This window comes from Coturnix japonica, chromosome 1, assembly GCF_001577835.2.
Source record: "Coturnix japonica isolate 7356 chromosome 1, Coturnix japonica 2.1, whole genome shotgun sequence".
Lineage (NCBI taxonomy): Eukaryota > Metazoa > Chordata > Aves > Galliformes > Phasianidae > Coturnix > Coturnix japonica.
The window spans coordinates 83,027,773-83,050,553 of NC_029516.1; the positions used below are offsets into that span (position 1 = coordinate 83,027,773).

General features: G+C 40.5%; 1 protein-coding gene across 4 annotated transcripts; it reads left to right on the top strand.

The window, feature by feature from the left end:
* Positions 1-675: 675 nt before the first annotated feature.
* On the top strand, positions 676-20,855 carry LOC107322167 (cell surface glycoprotein CD200 receptor 1-B-like). Of its 4 annotated transcripts, none has more exons than XM_015879905.2 (9): positions 676-1,487; positions 1,560-1,715; positions 3,043-3,160; positions 4,253-4,340; positions 5,153-5,461; positions 6,703-6,951; positions 7,826-7,927; positions 9,285-9,331; positions 10,613-20,855. In XM_015879905.2, the coding sequence occupies exons 4-9, from the start codon at positions 4,274-4,276 to the stop codon at positions 10,727-10,729; spliced, it is 891 nt and encodes a 296-aa protein (XP_015735391.1). In that variant the 5' UTR covers positions 676-1,487; positions 1,560-1,715; positions 3,043-3,160; positions 4,253-4,273; the 3' UTR covers positions 10,730-20,855. The 4 variants fall into 4 exon arrangements, with proteins under 4 accessions (XP_015735391.1, XP_032304257.1, XP_032304256.1 ...); XM_032448366.1 differs by having other exon boundaries at positions 676-1,466; XM_032448365.1 differs by having other exon boundaries at positions 676-1,715.
* Positions 20,856-22,781: the final 1,926 nt, after the last annotated feature.

Sequence of the window (22,781 nt, forward strand, 5' to 3'; positions counted from 1 at the left end):
AAGAGGGAAGGGGACAGACTCTTTCGCAGGGTCTGCGGTGATAGAACAAGGGGAAATGGTTTCAAAGTTAAAGAGAGGAGATTTAGACTGGATATAAAGAAGAAGTTTTTTACATTAAGGAAGATGAGGCACTGTAACAGGTTGCCCAGAATGGTGGTGGATACCTCGTCCCTGGAGATACCCAAGGTCAGGCTGGATGGGCACTTGATACAGCTGCAGGTGTTCATTGCAGGGGAGTTGGACTGGATGACTTTTGAAGTTCCCATCCAACTCAAACGATTCTATAATTCTATGGGATTTGTCTTATTTCCAGAGGATACGAAGGTTTCCTGTATTTTATAGCTTCATTTTCATCTGAGGGACATGAAGAATTCAATCATAACCTGGGAACAGCTGGAGACACCAGTTGAACAGAGTCTGTCCTCTGAGTGAGGGCTGCAGAGTGCTCTCATACCTTCTGCAAAACTTCCTATGCATCAAATAGGCTGCATGAAAATAGCTTGTGTCTAAGATGCACAGAAAATGCAGACACACAGACACCACTGCTGCTTTTTCTCCACAGGTGACTGCTACGACTCCAGTGTCTGAGGGCTGCTGTGAAAACTTGGAGGAGAAAAGGGAGACTCTGAGACTGCCATTTGAACTGCTGTTTTTTATTGCAGTGTGTTATCAGGAGGTATCCCATCTTACAAAGTTGCTGAGGCCCCAAAGAGCAGCTAAAGGTGGAGGCTGGCGTGGGGCTGTCCCTGCATCTCTCACATCAGACAGCACTGGCTGGCTTCTGCCTTTTGACTCATTGTGGTGCGGCTCATAGCTGCACGCAACTGGTTCCTCTTTGTATCATCCCTTCCTCCCCTCCTTTGCCCAGAGGGAGGGACACACTTCTGAAGGTCTTCGCTAATCTTCAAAATGTGATTCCACTGCAAAGCAGTCATATTTTCCTCTTAATCATGGCAGTGGCCATGTGACATTTACAAAGGTTTGTGGTAACGACTGACACACTGCTCGCATCAGTTCTTTATGAGCTGCACCTTTTCTTTCTTCACTTTGTATCAGATGTATTTTCATTATGTTGGACTTGGCTTTTACTATTCCACTTTAAGATGTCATTTTGCATAGCTCAGGGCTTGCAGCTTGTATTTGATATGTAGTATAAGGCAACCAGAGGCTGTGTTTTGTTCCTTGTGTCTGAATGCGGTATTTCCCTAACTTGTGTAACTATGTCACATCCTCCTCTGGGGGAATGCACCACCAGATGGTTTCTTTTCACTGAGCTGTCACAGGAAGGCAAGGAGCTCTGTCTGTCTGTGAGACAAATCGGCTGCATGCTATCATCTCAGGAGCATCAACAGAAAGAAATCTGTGAGCAGCGCAAAGAAAACAGGGACTATCTGGGACAAACGGTCCTGAGCTGAGCGATCTGTAAATTCTCTGCTCTTGTGAGGACAACCAGGAAGGAGCTAAAGGTGTTCCAGTGCTGTTCCCTGGTGCGTGGAAGCTGGGACCAGTATTCTGACTGGGACAAACCTCTGTGTTAACATCTTATTTCTCCTCCCCAGGACTAAGAGCGTCCAAGGACCAGAGTGCGCTGGCACAGCTGCCTTTCATCTCCTGTGCTCCTAGAACTGGAAGTCCCTTCTCCAGGCTGACACAGAGCAACTTCCTTCCCCTCAGCATTCATGAGAGGCAACTGAGTGTGAGCAGCAGTGTGGAGGGTAATAGGAGAGCGACGCACACATTGCAGGGTCTCATACCAGCCACCGCCATTGAGGCTGAGTTAAAACTTTAATTTATTTTAATGTAGTTGTTGGGGCATTTTAATTCCATCAAAGGAAATGACACAAAACAATCTACAAACATTCATTTGCTGCTTTTAAATGAATTGGATTCAGCTGTGCTGGGTTTCTCCTTCTGGGTTCTACTTTGAGATTTACTTTTTGCTCAGAGGCGTAAGCAGTCGAGGATTGTGAAACTTAAAAATCACAATCTAAATTCAGTGTTTCATACATGAATATTTAAGCAGAGTGATATTCTCTATTCTTTCCGTAAGGTCCCATTTTTAATCATTAATGTCTGCTCTTTTGAGCAAATAAGCTCCATGTATATATGACTTGTATGCGTTGTAAAAAATGATAGTTCTCTGGGACAAGCTCCAGTGTCACAATATGCTGTCTATGAATATTTATGGATCTATCAGCACCGGTGAATATTGAATTTGCTGATAAACATTGTAGTGGAATTTTTTATTTTTTAAAGAGGCAGAGAAACAATTTCCAAATTGGGTCTAATTCAGGGCATATTTTTGGCCAAAAATAATCTTTCGTTGTCATTGTTAAGAAAAAAATAAGCTTTCTCGCTGAAAGCAACTTTTGCATGTATAATTCATCTGAATTATAGGAAAAAGCAACCTTTTCAATGATTCTGAATAACACAGAACACAAAAATTATGTCATTTGTGGCAAAGATTTAAAGTGAACAAAAATGAAATTTGAGAGTTTGGGAATATAAGACTTACATTACCCATAACTTGCATGTTAGTTGTAGCATACCAGTCAGTGTGCTTGCATCAGCACTTTCAGGTTGTAATAAAAGCTTTTCATCCAGATACATTGGTGTTTAGTTAGAACTGTGCAGAAAACCTATTGAGCTGTTGTGAGAATGTGCATACATCTCACATTGTGTATAAGTGAGCATTGTTGCTTCTTGCACTCAGACCACAAATGTAGCACTTGTTTCTTTTTCAGTTCCACAAGTGTGGCAGTGTTCTATTTTTTCTTTTCTTTACTTGATGTATTTTTGCATACATAGGAGGACATAAGTATATGTCCTTCCTCTTCTCAGTACCTTCCATGAAACACCCTTGTATTTAAATATGGGTAATATGAGTGTAAGCAGCTCATGACCATAAGTTACCCAAAAGGAGGGTCTTGTTGCAACACGTATGACGTTTCTATATCAACTGTGTCACAAAGATACTTGCTAGCTTGGTGCATATTGGGGTTTGACTTAAGAATGAGAACAACATATCAGTACTTCCCATAGGATGACAACATAATTTTCCAGTCATCTCTAGCTGTGTGTGGGAGACCGAAGTGATACAGATGATGGTATGAAGGAGAGAAGAATGAAAGGACTGAGAAGAGCTTGAGGAAATGCAGAGGTGAGTACCAGAAAATCAGATAACTTCACGGGAAGGTGGGAAGGAGCCTTGAGGCAAAACTGTGGCTGCTGATTTTGACAGCAGCATCAGAAAACCCCAGCTAGGATACGACTATTGTGGTGTCATGCAAACAGGTACACAATGAGATCTCTGCTTTGTCACTCATCAGTGGGGTTACGGTGTGGTGGCTGGGAACCCTTTGCTGTGACCAAGCCAGTGGGAGCTGCAGTAGGGTGCTGTAGGCCTTGAGATCAGAGTAGAAAAGGATAGTATTTTGACTGTGGGAATACATACCTGTATTTTTCAGTATAGTACAACTATGCTAGAAAAATGTGGGTTTATTTAGGTATGATTAACTGACTATAGGAAAGTACCTGCAATGTTTCTTACTAGGCCTGTGTTCAAACAACAGCTCTTTTGCCAAAAAGGAGCTAGCAATCTGTAAGATACAGTTTGTTAAGAAGTATACATAATTATGGAACCATCTAAGTTACTAAATGCTTCCCCATCTCTCTTTATCTCTAAAAGCAAGAAGCAAGCTCATATCTGTGATCTCCCACAGAAAGGCAATTGACCTTTCACTTTTACTGCAGAAGTGGAGTTACCCTTTGAGAAATTAAAAGCAGGGCAAAGATTTAAATCATTTCACTGGGTTAAGTCCTTTAAATAGCTGAGTCTAGGTCCTGAATTTTCCCATAAATGCTGCTACCTTGATTTTTTCAAAAGGACTTTGATATATGCATCTTTGTTCTTGTGGTGTCTTTTTTCTTCTGCAGGTAAGTCTGTGAAGCAATAGTAAGAGGTCTGTAGCTATCTGCGTGCCAGCTGGTTGTGAGTAGTGAGTGACTGGACATGACTGGAAAATGAGATCTTGGGTTTTTAAAACTGGTCTGTAAACAGAAATCCTTTTTGATTCCCAAGCATTTTTTGCTTTCTTCCTTCACGTGTAAGAATGATACTGGGCATGGATCCCTTTTACAACTTCTGCTTTCATAGAAAAAAAAAAAAAGGCTTTTCTTCCTGTTTTCTATGAAGGGACTTGCACCACAGCTTGTGACCTCCCTCCATTTCCTTTGCTTTCTTTTACTGCAGGGCTGATTCCTTTTGCTGAAGATGACTCAAACATGGGCAGTTCCGGCTGTGGTCTTTCTCTTGGTGATCCACCTGATTGGAGGGTCAGGTAAGTGAGGAAGATTCAAGCTGTCCTCAGTGCTGTTTGATACTCTGTACTGCTGACTCACTGGTACACTGAAATTTCACAGTTCACCAGTATGAAGAATGTCACATCAGCTGACAAAATAATCCAGTTCTTTGCAGAGTGGCATAGAGTATTATTTCTGATAGGGATCCAACATAAATCATCTGAAGATCCATCTTCTGTTCAGATGAGAAAACACCAGCAAAGCTATGGTTTCTGGCAAAAAAAGACAGATATGTACCCATATAACACCAACTACTATGCCAGGTGATCTTGGGTCTTACCCTTATTGGTATATGTTCATAGAATATCCTGAGTTGGAAGGGACCCATAAGGATCATTGAGTCCAGCTCCTGTTCCACTGCTATCCCAGGTTTTTCTTACACTGTAACCGGTGCAGCAGCTAATCATAGAGAAGGACCTGGCTGTCCTGGTGGATGAAAAACTTAACATGAGCCAGCAGTGTGCTCTTGCAGCTTGGAAAACAAATGGTATCCCAGGCTCCATCAGAAGAGGGGTAGCAAGGAGGGAGAGGGAGGTGATTGTCACTCTCTACTCAGCCATTGTGAGGGCCCCATCTGGAGTACTGTGCCCAGGACTGGGGTCTCCAGTACAAGAAAGACAGAGAGATGTTGGGAAGGGTCCAGAGAAGGGTCACAAAGATGATTTGTACAGCACATAAGTAGAAATTTTTAAGTATGGTGAAGCCAAGAGCCACATATGCCTCAACAAAAGCTGAAGCATCATATTTAATATTTATTTTTTCTTTCTCTGTTTCTCTTTTTCCCATGTAGCTTATAGAAGGGTGAATGTGGAGGCTGGTCATGAGGCTGTGTTGAATTGCCCATCAGTTTCCAAGCTGACTTTGGTAATGGTGACATGGAAGATGAAATCCAGCACTTCCTGCTTTTTGGCTTATAGAAAGGATCTCAATGAGACAAGAATGTTAAACTGCAGTGAGAGGATGATGTGGAAATACTCTCCTGACCTTGACCCAACTCTCTGTATTTTCCCTGTGAACCTGAATGATGAGGGAAATTACACCTGTGAAATTGTCAGCAGTGAGGGGAATTTTCTTTTTTTCTTTTCTCTGACTGTCATAGGTAAGACACACCTGGTGCTTTTTCACTGTTGTGTGGACACAAACCAGATTTGAGATGTTGTTGTAGGATCAAATTCATTTTTGATGCATGCTGAGACTGCAGATAAAGACAAAACTACACTGAGTATGACTAGAGAGGGCAAGGAGCCATATAAAGACACAGGGCTGTTTTAATGAGAAATAGTCAGTTGATAGGTGTTTTCTTTGTTCTGTCTCATGAACAGGGACTGTTTTCAGATGCTCCAAATGAACAGTCTAAATTGATTCTGAATGTAGTTCTTTGGACGTAACATGGAATTTGAATGCTGTGTGAATGTTCACATGAACAGGAGTGCACACTGTTGATTAAGTTAATGCAAATATTAAATATTAAATATTGCTACTTAAAGCTGAGCCAAACTTCCCAATGCACACACTGTGTACTTTGTTTGGATGAGGATCAAATAGGAAGGAAGCAAGAATTTTGGGATGTTATCTGGAAACATTTAGCTCTTCCAGAAGCATTCAAAGTTGTAGGACTGAATCACTAAAATAAAAATGTTTTTAGGCTATTTTCAATCAAGGCAGGAAGAGAAAGTATTAGGAAAAAAAAAAAAAAGCAATGCATCAGACAGCCTTTTGTCTTAGCTTTCCTTAAATTGCAAGAAGCATTTTACTTATGAGAGGAGTTTTTGTTCTCATAACCTTAGTTAATTTGTAGTGATACTCAGAAGGCTTATGGGAAACTTATTCTGTAAATCAGTAATTGCCACTGTTAATTTTTGTCCCTTGATATATATATATATTTCTTCTTACTTTCAGAATCTGTTCTGTTAAATGCAGAACATAAACTGTTGGGCTTTAGGCAGAATAGTATTTCTCCAGTTCCTCCTTTCTATCCATACTACAAATTTCATAGCTTGTAGCTTCAGCAAGCCATGGTGTTTTATTCATTATATGCACTGCTACGCTTTAAATCTTCATTTAATCCATCCCTATCCAACATCTCAACTGCTGTTACAGTTATAGTCATCTTCCAGAAAATGTGAGGAAACAACAATTCAGAGTGCAGCCACCAATTTTTAGAGATATTTACCTTGGACTTTAATGTATTTTTTTCCCCTTAAGATGGTTGGTGATAGTTATCTGAATTGTTTTAAAACATCTTAAGTTGGCCACACAAAAACTAAGAAATAGTACTGTTTTTGTTTCTTAGTTAGAGATCTTGGAATAATGACTGTAGTCTATTTACTTCTTCTACAGTCCCTCCTACATTGTCTCTGACCTCGGACAAGAACAGAGTGGCTGTTTGCCAAGCTACTGCTGGAAAACCAGCTGCTAAAATCTCCTGGATCCCTGGAAGTAATTACAGTGTTGAGAAAGATGTCCACCACCTCAACGGAACAGTGACCAGGATCAGCTACATAAACTGGGTCAACAGCACGTATCCTAATGTCACCTGCCTGGTTACCCATCCAGCTGTGAACCAGACTCTCTCCCTGGATCTGTCATGTAAAGAACATCGTTCTGTAATTGCTCTTCATCATACTCTTGTCACTGTGGTTTTCTTTGCAGCTGTTTTCACTGAATGCCAGGGCTTGGCAGATTGTTCAGTGGTGAAATGCCAAAGTTCTTGTACATGTTGATAGAGAAATTAGTAATTCAGAGTTAGTCAACTGAAACCAAATGTTTCACAGCATGGTATGAGGAAGTTTCCAGTGAATCTTACTTGCATCCCCATTTTAAGTTACAAGAGCTCCTTATTCTCTTTCAGTGATCCTTGTTTAATTAGTGATGACTGAGAAGCTCTCTCTGCAGTAACTGATTCGTTTTTGATGTGAAACTTTGATCCCCCAGAGCTGAATTTTTCCACTTCCCCACAGTGCTGATGGTCTGGAGAAAGTGGAGAGTGGCTGTGTGTTACTCTTGAGCAAACTTTCCCAGAGCCTAAGGTACTAAAGGGTAAAATTTATCTTCCCAGCTGGCTTTGCTGAACCTGATATGTCTCTGCCAGCAAAGTTTGTAAGAAAATCTAAATAGTGCTTGTACCACCAACATATCTCAGCGGAGGCGCAAAGGATGGAAATTAACACAGACCAGTCTTTAGTTACAAAAGTCTGGAGGGATGTCTGGTCAGTTCTGCTGATACACTTTTAGTATCACCTGTACAAAGGGACCCCATGCAGATGTATGGGTTGAAAATGGATGTTTGTACACAGTGGGTGAGCGAAGCAGTTCCTTTTGCAGGTTGTCAATTAGACATCCCATCTGTCTCTCATTGGAGCTATAGGGGTAGAGAGTTTTCTGATTAAGTTAGATATCAGTATCCACTGACTATATGATAATGATATCTAGCTCTATAACTGGCTTTCTTTTCTCACCACAGACAATTCCTCTGAGCTCCAATATCTCCTGATCGGACTGCCTGCAAGTCTTGCTGTTGTCTGTGGTGCTGGAGTGACCTTATGCTTGATTTTAAGGTGCAGGGGTAAGTAATTTGATGAGCTTGAAAGGTTTTAAATTCCATCACAGACTAAGTGCAGGCACCAGGATGTGTACCTTATGGCTGAGAGTGATTTGGGGGGCAAGGATTGAGGAGAATGCTGGTATATGATGTATTGACCCTTTGGAAATAATAAACAGGAGGATGGAATTTTAAAACAAGCCTGAAGTTTTTTAAGAGTCATTGTTATTGTACTATTAATGTATTACATATAAGGAAAAGAATTATTCAGGGTGAAAATGATAGAGTAGGGTGGATTTTGAGTTTTTTTAAATTATTTTGATCATTCTGAATTTAACAACATAAAAGTCTACACATAAGTGAAGAGTTTAAAGACTAGTTTAAACACTAGTCCTAATGGCCAGTCACAAGTCATCCTTCCCCTATCCTTGCAATTCTATTTTTCCCCTTGAGCAAGTGTAAGAGTAGGTCAAATGCGTGTTTCCCTATGGTACATTGATAGTTTCTCAGTCTGTGTAGATTTCATCAGCACTGAGTTGGCTCATGCTGAATAAGCTGATAATGAGAACTCATATGATGCTTTCCCACTTTTGAGATGGCTGTGAAGAAGTACAGATGGAGTAAAAGCCTAAGTGAATTGGAGGGAGAGAAAACAAGAGGTTTGAAAGAAAGAAACTGAAAGCAGGGGTGTTTTGGGAGAGAAGGGTATGAAGAATTAGAAGAAAGCAACTTAGAAGGGGGTCAACTGTAAGTAGAGGCAATCCGTAGAGCATCAGAGCACCCTACTACTCTCAATTGCATAGGTTCAACCTTTATTGCTTTCCTAAGGTTCTTTGTGCTTAGTGTTGCTCAGATTATTCCCCCCATTTTGAATATTAGGTTGTGGATGTAATTAGTGAATCAGGTCTAAACAGATGAAGTGATGGGGTTGGAAAGAGGGCGTTTGAGGGAAGAATGAAAGAGCAGAGAAGGCAGGAGAAGAAAACAAAAGGACAGCCGCTGTCAGCTGCAGAGACACTAGTTCTTGTAGAACTCTGACAGAAACACATCACTGCTGCACACTGAAGAGCTCCTTAGGGGCAGGCAAAGAGAGGGGAAAATATGCTTAGGTGGGTTCCTGGCCCATTATTCCCCTTCAGAAAAGTACACCTAACTGAGTGATTTCAACCACGTCTCCCAGAGAAACAAATGTTTCAGCAAAGGGGAGAATAAAACAATAGCACATTCAGGAGCAGAGCATAAAAGGTGAGAACTTAACCAGCGAGATATTAAAATGAAAAGTCCTTCAGCTGCTGAGGGCAGCTAGGGAAGAACTCTGGATATAACAGCTGTGTATCTTGTCCCAAGAAACCATTTTGATTTCCTGGTATATTTCTTCCAGCCTCCCGACTACGGAAGAAGTCACATCAGTCACCAGTGCAGACTGTGGTAAGTAGGCTTTGTTTTTAGTGCTTTGATGTCTTTTTCTGGGTGGGGGGGTTGTGTATGGGGTTTTTCTTTGTTGTTGCGTGTGCACGTTTGCCTTTTTCTTCACCAAAACATGTCATTTCATTGCAACATGTGTCTGCTCTGACAAAAATCCAACATATCTCCATATGTGCTGGGAGGGTGGAATGAGAAATGGTGTGTCTGGCAGGGTGCCTATCATTTGGGTGGTCATAACTATTACTCAGAGTATCTGAGTAATTGCTTAAGAACTAGACAGAGAATGGAGTAATGTATTACCTGCTTAAGGATACTGTAAATTACATTTGCAATGCCAGTGTTCAAGCTGAATTTTAGATCTCTTCAGTGTTCGTATGTTCACAATGCTGCTTCACACTGTTAATCTTAGCTCCAATCTTTTGCTTAAGAGTACTTATTGCCCTTGATGACAGAAACCTGTGTGATTGAAGATGTGATGGAAACAGACAGGTGTTCAGAATGAGGGAAAACAATGCAGTTCCTTATGCCCTATTAGCAACACAAGCAGCAATAAAATTGTTATATTTTAAGTTGTAGTTCTGATATGCACAAGCTAAGAAACAGCAGTGTTAAATTTACCACTGCAAGTTTTACTTCCTCTCTAATTCTAGGGTGTCCTGATACATATTTTACAGCATGATAATATGCTACTCTCTCCTCAAGGTTCCTGCCTCACCTAATGCACCCCTAAAGCACAATTATTTCATGTTTAGTTTTCTGCTCATGGTAAAATTAATAGCTGTGTGCTTTGTTTGTTGTAAACTAGTCAAATGGATCCCTGAAGTCAAAATGATTAATTTCCTTTACTCATATGGTATTCTGCACGATTTGACTCACGGGAGTGGGAGCTGCTGAGACCAGAATAAAAACCTCTAGTAAGTTTAAGTGCCTACTTTGGAACACCTGGTCATTTTTTTCTGTCAGAGAAGTTAACATTGGTCATTATGACCCATTTTGCTGAAAATTCTGATACTTCAACATTTGTTTTCAATCTCATTAAGAAAAAGAGATTGAAAAAGTTGTCCTGTTCAGACTTTGTCTCTCTGCAAACTCAGGTTTCAACCTATATGCCCTACCCCTTTGCCTGTGGAGTTTAGAGAAATGCCTTTGCAGCTCCTTTGTAAAACTGATGTTGCCTGCTGGATATCTTCTGCTCCTGTTTTGTTTGGTTTTGTTGGCCTCTACAGAGGTTGCAAAACATTCTTCAACATAATACAGTGGTCTGTGTTTTTCTTTGTATTGCAGACTGAAAACTTCAGGTTCACACCACTGCATCTGAACGCACCTGTGATGGACCATTCTGTCTCACCAGAGAAAATCTATCAGAATTACAAACCACAAGCTACATTTATGGGCTATTAACTGTGTAGGCACCATCAGTCTATACCAGCTCAACTATGAATTATACTCAGTTACTTGAACCTGTCCTTGATCTAGCAAATCTCAGACCTTATGCAGAGCAGGACAGCAAAATACTCTAAACTGGCCAAGAAAAGCCTTTGTCTATCCTAACACTGAAGGGAGCCAGGGGAGCAACCTGTTTAAGTCACCAGTTCCTCTCTTTCTGTAAATATCAGTACAGCTGTTAAAGCATTTGAAAGTTGCAAAGGCTGAGGTGGAGAAATACACATTTGATTTTGATTTGAGAGTGGGCTCTGAGATATGTGCCATTTTCCCACACATCCATAACTGATAGGTTTCTGTGACAGAGTAAAAGACTTGGTGGAAATGTATCACTTCTTTGTCCACCTTAGCATCTAGATTCTCTTCCCATTTTCAAGATGGAAACCAGGAAGTCATAGAGTCATAGAATGCCTTGGGTTGGAAGAGACCTCAAGGATCATTAAGTTCCACCCCCACTGCTGCAGGCAGGGCCACCAACCTCTACACTTAATACTAGATCAAAGAACCCTAAAACAAAGAAGGACTATCTGGCAGAAATACAGGAATAAAAGAGTTTTGTTCTAGGTAAAAATACTGATTGATTAATTTCTGTTTCTGTATATTGGGCTTGTGAAACCTTTTTAAAACACTAATGCAGCACCAAAACATATTTAAGTGTGCGCTTTGAATGGTCTTTGTCTGCTAGTTGTTGGAGGAGTTCTCAGGCATGAGGATCCCTCTGTGCCTTTTAATTGCAGTTCCCTTTATCAGCTTTAGATAGGCATGGGCTGGCACATACTGATGCTATTCCAGGCTTTCCTATCAGTCGCAGCACAAAGGCATTAAGAACAACTCCTTGGCTCATGGAAAGTACCTGCAGTACCTAGTTCATTCATACCAAGTGGAGCCATTCCTGCTAAATGTCAGTGGTGGGTGACTACTTCAGAGCTGTGTGCAGCCTCTTCATATCATCTGTACCTCATCATGAATACAGCCTATGGGAGAAAAAAGTGACGGCTTAAAATTAGCGAAAAGAGGTTTTCAGTGATGCTAGTTGGAAAACCATCTTGTAGCTCTAGTGAAACAGACAGCATGTTTTCAGTAGTGAGTGGTTTCCCAGTTCTGCTGGCCTCTAGTTGGCAGTACATAATTGGTGTAGTTCAGCACCCTTTTTTGCTCTCCATGTCAGCCTGGACTTTTCGTAGCCAGGGTGCTGTCATGGAGTTGTTTCTGGAAGCCTCTAAAACAGCAGAAAGATGTCTTGTTTCTTAGAGAACTGCCCAGTTGGGTCTAAACCAGAGCTACAACTACACTGATTTGAGTCTTTTATTCAGAAGCTGGACTATTGCAGCCAGACCTCAGGATAACATTGCTTAAAACCTGAATGAAGTTAAGTTGTGGAGCAATCTATTTCCTATGACCATAGTGCACACCAAATGTCTTGTGATTTTTAGTGTGCAGTTCAAGAACTTCTCATGATTCTCTTGCACCATATGAAATGTGGAATAGTAAGACCTAATGCAGATGCAGGAAATAAAATTTAGGGGCATGACTGTGTTGGGAAGCCCTGTCTGAGGCTTCCTCTGGAGTATAATAATTGGACAGGTCTGAAAAACATGGTGCCCATGCTCATGACAGGGGGTTTGGAACATGATGATCCTTGGGGTCCCTTCCAACCCGAGCCATTCCATGATTCTATGACTTTACTTTTTTTCTGCTCATTTTTAAATGTATTATGGTCACAGTACAAGTGATAGGAAGTTTCAGATACATAGTTTTTGTCTTTTTAGCTATCTGTAATTCACGTCAGCTTTTGGACCATATCCAAGCTGCCAACAGGTGATAACTGTTATAGTGACCTGACAGCACTCCTAAGGGAGTAGTCTTTGACAGGAGGAAGATGTGACAAGCCAAGCCATGGGCCTGTGAGGATGTTCAGAAAGGAAGCCTTTGGTTCTAGGGCTAAGACACACAGGTCTCTGAGGTGAGGAAGTCTGTGAAGAAGCAGTCAGAGGAAAACAGAGTAGCTTGGAGAAGGGGATTGACAGAGGGAAACAAGACAGCTAGGGACTGAGAGCAGGCATGATTGTTGCAACTCCATACTTAATTGTGTGACTGACTGCTTTTTCCATTCATTCTGTCACTGGCTACCTTTATTTCTGATCCTGACTGGGGAAAGACAAGATTTTGTTATACGGGAAGCACTCCAAACTCCTCTCTCAGCATCAGAAACATCCATGGACTCTCCTGGGCCTGCTACCTGAGACCTGCTGCTTCTTCCTGCTACCTGTTTGCTGCCTAGGACTAGCTGCTCTTCTGCTGTTCTCCTCCTGCTCTTTTGCCTTGGACCATCAGGATGGTATGCAACAGGACTGCTGCTAGATCCTGGTGGTGACTATCCCTGCTTTACATAATTCTTTTGTAAAGCAAAAAGAATTTTCTATTGCCCGCCTTTCCTTCCCCATCACCCTAACTCATCACAGTGCCTGTCTTCCACTTCCCCATCTCCCTGATTAAGATTTGTAATAAACTGGTCGGACCAACATTTGAACTGTTGTTTCTTAATCTCATGTTGGGTATGCGTATATCAAATAACTTCCCCTCCCTCCAATAAATTGGAGTGAGACAGCCTCCCACCTGGATTTAATTCAGAAGTCGATCTGTTGAGTATTTTGAGAACAAGAAAATCATTTAGATGTTTTCTGTCATGCTGGTTTTGTAACAGGGGAAGGCACACAGATGTAATCCAAAGAATAGTCCAAATTGTGTATTTTGTCTTTTGCAGGAACTTGGTCTGAAAAATAATCAATTTGAGGAAGTTTATATATTTACCATGCTTCTTTCCTTAACTGCATGCTTTTGGTGCCTATGTGGATTTTGTCTCAAAGAAAATTTAAGCAAAGCAGATGTTTTAGATTACAAACTTCCATGTATTCTTATGTGGAATTGTGAAAAAAGGCTAAGAAAACATTGCGAAAGAGCTACTGAGAAGAAATGGGCATTGGAATGAGCTATTTGCACATTCTGACAAAAAATAAATGTATGTATGTATATATAGGCATGTATATATACACACACACATTCTGTAGAAATCATATCCTACCATGTATGGTACATATATATATTCATGTGGGAGGATATGATTTGTGTAATAGCAAAAATAGTCCTGTACATTTTGTAACCTGTAGGTGAACAAGCTACAGTTAAAGGAGAGCTACTCCAAAAGTAATGTCTCTCATTTTATTATGCTGTCCCATGATGGCAGAGGCAGATGTTGGTGCTATGGCAGTAGAGGTAGAACCTGCCCACTGATATCCCTTTACATGTTGTTGCTGTGTGACAGATGGCAGCAGAGGGGCAGTCTGACAGAATGGAGTCTGACATCGAAGTGCATATGGAGCAAACATGTGTCATTGAATTCCTCCTTGGCTTGGTGTCTGTATAATCTGTATGCATCTTTCATGCACTGGAGGTCAGTGAGGAGCTTATGACTGAACCAAGTGCTCAACTGTTTGTTCTGGAATAGTTCACATTTGTGCTATCAATGATTTTTTACTCTTATCCACTTTTCTCTTTATTTCCTTATCATCCCACCCATGCTCTGGTGCTTTAGTTTTCTCATTTTATTGATTTTTATCTTTAATTATTTTAGCATCCAGTTCTCTTTTGTTCCCTTTTAGAATCAAAGGCAGTTCTATTCAGTTGCTTTAGCACGTCCTAGTTCTTATCAATCAATTTTTTAGAAGAAATATTTATTTTTGTAAAAACAGTAACTTTCAAATAGTCATTTGATTTGGAACTTACTAGTGTATTTCACTGGACTTCCCCTGAAAGCCATGCTTAATCTAAGTCTCCTTTATTTTGTCAGCTAGTACGTAATAGGAAATGAATCATTCACTTGATTCTCTTGATCGTAAACCACTGCTGTGCTTCGGTGCTTACAAAACAAAGCATACCTACCAAATATAAATGTACAATATGCATCATCTTATATGATCTGCAGTGACATCTGTCTTGCATTATTCTGCAAAAACACTGTAAACAGTTTCCCCCCCTTCATTGTTTCTGTGCTACTTTGTGATACTCTCTCACAGCAGCGGGGAGCCATAAAAGCATGCACCTTTTTTTATTCAGCAAGGCTTTTCAAACAAACTTGGTTATTGATGATTTTACTTGCTTCAGATACAGAACAACAAAGTGCCTCTGACACATTGTCCTGCTACTTTTGAATGAGGCTGTCTCAGATGCACACATTGTTAAAGCTCTGTATATAACCAAGAAATGGTTGCTCTAGCTACACCACAGAAAACAGGTGCTGCTTTATTTTACTTATAAGCAGTAATATTTTCAGAGAAAGAGGCAAATGGTATTACAAATCACAGACTCACTGTGAACTTGAAAAAGCAGCAACAGTAGAAATAACAGCATAAGGAGGCTTTTTGCTCTGCTTCTTCCAGATTCTTCAATTGTCAATATACCACTATACCTACTTTGAGTTTCCAATGTATTTTTCTGATTGTTTTGTTAATACAGTTTCCTGAATTTCTTGGTGCTGATCTGGCCTCCTTTTTGACCTTTCCTTCTCAGTTTTCTGTTTTACTGTGAAGGAAAGATTCTGCACCAGAGGGCAGTGGGCATGGCCACAAGTGCTGGAGTTCAGGGAGCGCTTGGCCACAGCTCTCAGACATAGGGTTTGGATTTTGAGTGGTGCTGTGTAGAGCTGGGATTTGGGCTTGGTGGTCCTTGGGGGTGCCTTCCAACTCAGGACATTCTGTGATTCTATAATGACTTGATTTTGCCTGACTGCTGCCACAGTCCCAGTAGTGCTGATATGTCACAGTGTTTGTATCTAGCTGGGCTTGTACTTTGGAATTCCACGTGTATATCTGAAAGAAAAATAGTGGAGAAAAAACTAAAATCCCTTTTATATTAGATTTATAATCTAGGAAGTACACAACCCTCTCTTCTGTACAAAACAAGTGACCACATTCAGAACAGTGTTCTTAATACAGAAATATATTTCCTGTACTCACTTCACACCTTGTGTGAGAAGAGTGCTGTGTGGAAAAAAAAGATGAGTTGAGTGAGACAGTGAGAAACTCAGACCTGGATGCCTGCCTTTGTCTTCAGCTTGCTTGACATATTTAAATCAGGCAGATTAGAATCAAACAACAGAAATTAGTGTCCTGCTAGGGTTTCCTCCTGCATCAGACAAGTTAATGTGTGCATAGCGATGATACCCTCATGGTCACCATCTGCCTCCAGGTATGAATCTCTACCAGCTGCACTTGCTGTCACATTCTTTATCATTGTCGTTCTTGTATAATTGTATAAACAGTCTCCTATTTGTTGGTGATGTGCATGTGAAGTTGTGAACATACAGAGAAAAAGTTATATATTTTTCCTTAACATTAATTTCTTAACAATTTCCCATCAACAGAGCACTTCGTTATATATAAATATTACAAAAGACCTTATTAGACAGACAAGTGAGGGAAAAATGCAAAGTTTATGCAGAAAGAGTAATCTGAAATGTCTTTTGTGTGTGTGTGTGAACTCAAAATTACAGTCTATTTCTTCTATTATAACACTGCTTGCAAATCATTTCCTTCTTTAGGTAAGTATGTGCATTGCTGATACACATGTGGAAATCCTATCTGATAGAGACTGTGGACTGCATCTCAAACTAATGGATTTTTATTTTTTTTTTTCTTTCTGTGAGTATTTTAGTCCCCTCTCGTTCTGATGTAATGGCAGAAAAAAAAAATAACTGCTGGTAGTCATTACTGACCATCAGTACAGCAATTTGTTGGAGCTATTGATATCACTGTTTTCATTTTGATAGAGGAAACAGGTTGGGGTAGGGCACAGAGGAGGGAACAAGAACAAGTAAAGATGATGCTAAAGCATGGAAAAAATGATGTACTAAATACGTAACATTCTTAGTTCTTAGCTACAGATGTCACTGTCCCTCCAGCACATTCTCAGAAAATCATGTATGCCAAATATGGCCTGCCAAATAAGCAAAATGCAACTGGAGCTCTGTATGTGCTTACTGCTCTGGTACTGAGCGGGTATATTATACTAAATCTAGTGTCCGTGTTCTGTTCCCAATATTTTTATGTAACTGTTATGTTCTGTAGTCATCTGTTGGTAGATGCATTAATATTAGTAGTGTTAGCTTGGGTCAGGAATGTGCTTTTGAAGAGAAGCACCCTATAGTCCCTGCTTAATGTTTGAGTTCAGATTGTCAAGCAGCCGTGGAGCACCCAGCAAACCAGCTTATTTTCTAATGGCTTTTAAGCAGTGAGTGCACACTAGGGGTATTCATAGTGCTCCCCAGCTGATAGTGAGTGCTCAGCTTCACAGGTTCAGATTATAGCGAGCCAAAACCAAAGTCCCCTCAACCCACCTTGTGCTCTGTTAAGCTATTCCTGTTGAGCCTACATCGATGAAAAGATAACCAGCTTTTGTTAAAAAATGTCTTCCCATAGGGTGAACTTCTTTTTTTAACCTGCTTTGTGTGCAGGAAATAACCTGACCATCAGCCCCAAGAAAACTCTGAAAACTGCTGACTTGCAGTGCTCCAGTATTTAATGTCCCTCTCTTTTTTACCTCTTTCTCTTATTTCACAAAGAATATGCACAGAAAATAAACAGGGCCATATTGAGTATGTTCCTAGAAGGCTTCTTTATGTCTTGGAAAAAGCATTACAGACTGAATCTTTTGGTAACCTGCTATCTTGGATTGCTCATCCAGAAAACAAAGGAGCCATGACCACATGGAGGCACTGGTGCCAGCTAAACTGTGTATTTCCTTTACAAATGCTGGAATAACAAGGAGAATGATGTAATACAATCTGTACAATTATTTGCAAATGCATGAGTCTCGTTTGACTTACTCGGTATTTCAAAAAAGTAAACTGGCATAGAATTTCTACTACTATCACACAACAGCTTGCAGCTAAAAAGCCATTGTGCGTAAGTGCAAATTGTGAATTAGCATATCTCAAAAAAAAAAAAAAAAAGGAAAGTAGCAAAAAGCAATTGCTACTAGCTGCAGTGGCAAGACACTAGTCCCATCTCTGGAGCTCACATGGCAAATGTTTTATGTGGAGGCATTATCTGATGGACAGTGTAATCAATGCAGAACTCGGACCTAGTGGAATGTGACTGAATTTGCTCTGAACCAATGAGAAGGGGAAGAAATCTAGTTGACGGTAGTAGTCAAGTTGGCAGTAGTCAAATAATTTTGTCTTACATGGGTAGGAACACACAGACATGCGTATGTAATTTGCACCAGGGAATTGAATTGCAGGTGATACGCTGAGCATAAAACAGAACATGACACTGACCTCATCCAGGTGGAGTAGCAGTGATTATTACATGACAAGGAGAAATCATGTTGGAAATGAACTGTACAGAAATTACAGTAATAGCAGTTTAAAGGCAGTGGAGGAGTGAATTCATATTAAGAAATTATATTAAAAAAATCCAAAACAGTGATAATATGAGTAAAGTAGATTAGTCACGACCAAAGTTGTTTTAGGAAGGGATGCTAAAAGGGGGCCTCCTGGGATAGATTGGGAAGTTGAAATTGGAAATGAACAAATAATTCTCTAATGTTATTAAAGAGAGAAGTACTCCTGAGATTTGTGTCACAGGAAATTTTCTCAGTCACCGAGACTAAAAATCACTAGCAAAAATAGACTGTGTCATTGGTATGAAAATGTATAGGTATATCTAACTGAGCAGCCAGTGAACCAACTGAGAGTGCTACTACTCAGAAGTTTGTTTCCATGACTAACACCAGCAGTATAGATGAGGTTATCGTAGGAAATATCTGAAGTGATCACATGAGGTTGATTGATTTACTTGATGTGAGTTGGAATGCAGGTCTGTGACTCTTATTCTTACTTTAAATTGGAAAAACTGTATATGATGGGGGAACTAAATGGTGAAGTCACTAGGAGTAAGAAGGTCAGGACTTCATTTTAACTGAAGCCTGGAATTTTTTTGTACTAAAGGTGTGGACCTGCTGGAGACTTCTATTCTGAAGCAAAAGAAGCAATATCCCCAGCCAGCTCTGGAAAAAAGGGCAAATTCTCTTGAAGTAGATGCTAGGAATGCACAGAGATTCTCGAAGGACAAAGAAAAATATTAACCTGCCAAAGAGACTTGTCTTAGACATCAAGAAGCTCAGGGATAAAATGGAAATTGTCAGCAGGCTGCTCTTCAAAAATGCCTTCAAATGCTGAGCAGAAAGCTCTCCAGGGCTGTGCAAGTAAAGCTGCACATGGACTGTCCCAGCTGCGATGGGAACAGATCTCAACTCCAAATCCCTCATCACATTCCCATAGTTCGGGAGACTCGGGGGACACTGTGGTGCTCATATTCTGACTAACACACCATCACTGGCCAGTAAGTAGCAAAAGTGTATGTGGAGGGTAAGAACCGTTATAGATACGTGTTTGGATATTTTTCTTTAATGTTTTGGTACAAATTTGATTTGAGCACCTGGTGAGGTTGGCCAGGCTGGGCCCACTCTTCAGCCTGAGCATCATTTTGGCCTGAGACAGCTGTCCAGGGCAGGAAGGGTCAGCCAAAGCAGTGAAAAGCTTAGAAAAGTGACGCCAACAAAGTCCTGCAATGGCAAGTGTTAGAAAACTAATCAGCCTCATTGCTAGCTTGTGTAATGATTTCACATCAGAGTATTCATCAGGTGCTCAAACCTCTGTTCTGAGGCAAAGGGAACAAACAAGAAGATCCTTGCTGATTTTCTGTCTTCTCCTTAGTAATGAGGATAAACATATGTACAGAGGGATCCCATCCATCTCAGGAGGATGTGCTCCTCCTTAAATCCTGTGGCTGCTTTATTTGGATTAAACAACACTGGCTCCAAAGGTGTGACAGTAGTTGGCCAGCATGCAGTTGCTCTTGCTTGACCCATATCTGGAAGATCAACACCATTCCTCGTGATATCAAGGAATAGCCCGGGGATCTATCTCAGCCTAACTTTGAATGGACAGAGTGGTGATTTGATTCTGGGCTTCCACAGTTACGCTCATCATTTTTCCTACTGCCTTCATACAAAGTTCCCTTCTCTCAATCATTTTTCACTTTCCAGTATCTCTGTCAACATGAGTTGACTATAGTATTGCTGATTCTCACTGATTATTCAAAAAGCATTTGATGCTTTTGTTTTGTGTTCCCTTTTTCCTTAAAATCCTAGCTCTGAGTCCTAGTTTCTGTATTTGGTTCCCTTTGTACTGTGGAAGAAATGTGAAGTCTCTAGTCTTATAGAAATACTTGAAAACTCAATGGACATAGACAGCACAGTAATCAACGGTAAATTTAGATAAATAATATACTGTTTTCTGAAGCCTTGGCCACAACTTTGAACATTAAGGTTTAAAATGGTGATCCTAGCTAAAACAATCAATATTTACATATTCTTTCAGAAAATCTCCACTTTAGACCCCGCTTTTATGTCAAAGGAGCATCCCTGCTTGTTTTCTGACTTCAACATTTTACACATTTTTTGGAAATGTTGTAGTGAAGCCTAAAGAAGTAATAAGATGATGTCAAAGTAAATGAGGATTTTTGCATTTAATTCTTCGCTGCTGTTTTGTGGTCTCAGGCAAGAAATTTGTCTCTCTTTCTCTCTGCTTTGATTCTCTGTCTCTGGGGATGATAGAACTTTTTCCTGGAAATGCATTATTTTAGTCACTGTGAAAGATAACAAAGAGGCAACACACTAGGCTCAGGGCATTGTGGTAAGCATGTCATCTCAAAAGAAATAGGGAAAAAAAAATCCCCACCTCTGAGGCTCTGGATGTTTGAGGCTGAATCGTTGTGAATAATTCTACCAAGTTATGGTGTCCTCTGTGAGCCTGTGAGGTAAGGATGCCAATTTGCACCTCAGCTGGTTAATGATTTGAACCTTGCTGCTGCCTCAAGCCTTGTTTTTACTAATATATTTTCAGCTCTAATATTGTGAAAGGCTTCAGAAAACCTACACATCTGTGAAATGACAAAGTGGGATGAGTTTGCTTTAGTCTATCTAAATAAGAAACATGGTACTGAATAAATTGCTTCTATGCTGCTTGAGTTTTGTGGCTAGATTACTATGTCCTGGGCCTTGTGATACATTTATCTAACTTAACTTAGAAAACAAGATGAGAAGATCAGCAAGGCAATTGCACAGTGCATTGCTGCTCCACAGCTGTAAGTCCTGTGCGCAACAGGCACTGACTAATACTGTTAGGTCTGTCTAAATTTCAGTCAGAAGCTGCCTGGAAGGAAGGTATTCCCCAGCTACCTCTGGACATAATAGCCACCAGACAGTGAAAACTGCTGACTGACAGTGTTGCCATTCAGATAAATGTCTGGCTTATCACTAGATTCTTCTTCTCATTTTCTTGGTGAGTATTCTTTAATCTTCTAGGGTCAGGCTAACATCTTTATTCTTGTACTTTACTCATTTATGTTTGGGAAAAAAAAAAATCCAGCTTATTAGTTTTGCTCTTTTGGCACCTCTGCAAAAGCACAAATGAATGGCATCTGGATGAGGAGCTACAAGAGCTGGTTTAGTGCATTGTGGTAGCAACAGTAATGGGAGGACGGTTGGACTGGATGATCTTGTAGGTCCTTTCCAACCTCGTGATTCTATGAAGATGTGGGCAGTGACTGCAAATAGGAGCCAGGTTTCAGTCTCAGACTGTCTTGTGGTTTGTAAAACCTCTCTGAGCAAAGCAGTGGTTCATCTGCAGCTGTTAGCAAGTTTAAGGGGACAAAAATGCCACAGCACGGAAAATCCACCACAAATGAGTGGAGTGGTACATTTGTGGAAGGAGGAAATGATAATATGCTCCTAAATGCCTGCAAAGGCTAGGGAAGCCATAGTACGTGATGCTTTGTGTAAGTACCGGCACGTTTATGCACCATCAGAAGCAGTCAGGCTGCAAGAGCTAAGAGTAGTCCCTGTCTTCCTGCCACAGAGATATCAAGGAAAGGCACATAGAGAATGAGACAAATTGCTAAAATTCTGTTGAATCATGGAAAATAAAAACATAAACACCAGGCACCACCCCTTCCAAATGATTCCAAGTGGTCCTCTTCACCCTGCCCTCACACAGTGAGGCCTCATTCTCCTGAAGAGATGGTGCAAATAGCTCTGCCTTAACATCTTCTTTCCTTCCATTTCAGCTGTCAGGTAAGGGATTGAAATCTCTGCCCTCCTGCCTTCAAGCTTCACGACTAGATTGTTCCTTCTTGCAGGTTAGAGGTTATATTAAAGGTATTTCATCAGGAATCTGTGAGACATATGCTTAGATGCTTCTCTTTCAAGACTATTGCTGTTCACAAAATGACATGGGCTGGCAGATGTTTTCCCTCTTTTTGTTATAGCTGCATTAAGCAATCTATTACCCTTCTTAAATAGTGAATTGAAGATAGTCTTAAAGCCAAATCCAGCTTTCTGCATTTACAGTTTTGGATGGTAAACATCTAGATAACTGGGTAGCCTAGAAAAGTGGGGTACTGTAAGAAAAAAAATCCAAACAAATTGTGTTTTTTAAAATATGCCAAAATATTGGATAACCTTCTAACCCTTCTGTAGTTAACAGGAATGTTATCATATCTGGGGACACCAGGAGCTGGCATAGCTTAGCTTTACTCTGAGTTAGGCTCTTTGTGGCTATTAGGCTCTCAGACTGCTACTTATTTTAAAGCGATATGCTGTAAAAGTAAAGCTAAATTAAATACATAGAGTAAGGTAGATGTAGCATGATGGGAAGGTGCTTCCTCTTAAAGAAAGCTCCCTTAACTTATGGCAATAAAATACCTGATTTTGATGGTATGTCTGCAGAGACAGCTAAAATCAGACTGTATCCAGTGTTCTCCAGAGACTATTTTTTTCTCAGACAGGCTACATGGAACAAGCTGAAGGTGAATGTAAACATCTGACTTCAGTTGCTGGGAGCTTCCATCAGAGCATTCATCTTGACAGGTTGCTGTGGGTGTGGGGTTTT

Bases quoted from the DNA above. Each gene is read 5' to 3' on its own strand.
- LOC107322167 (XM_032448365.1), top strand. From the start codon at position 4,274: ATGACTCAAACATGGGCAGTTCCGGCTGTGGTCTTTCTCTTGGTGATC. The intron at 6,952-7,825 runs GTAAAGAACATC...TTCTCACCACAG, and splicing joins TCTCTCCCTGGATCTGTCAT to ACAATTCCTCTGAGCTCCAA. The intron at 7,928-9,284 runs GTAAGTAATTTG...TATTTCTTCCAG, and splicing joins CTTGATTTTAAGGTGCAGGG to CCTCCCGACTACGGAAGAAG.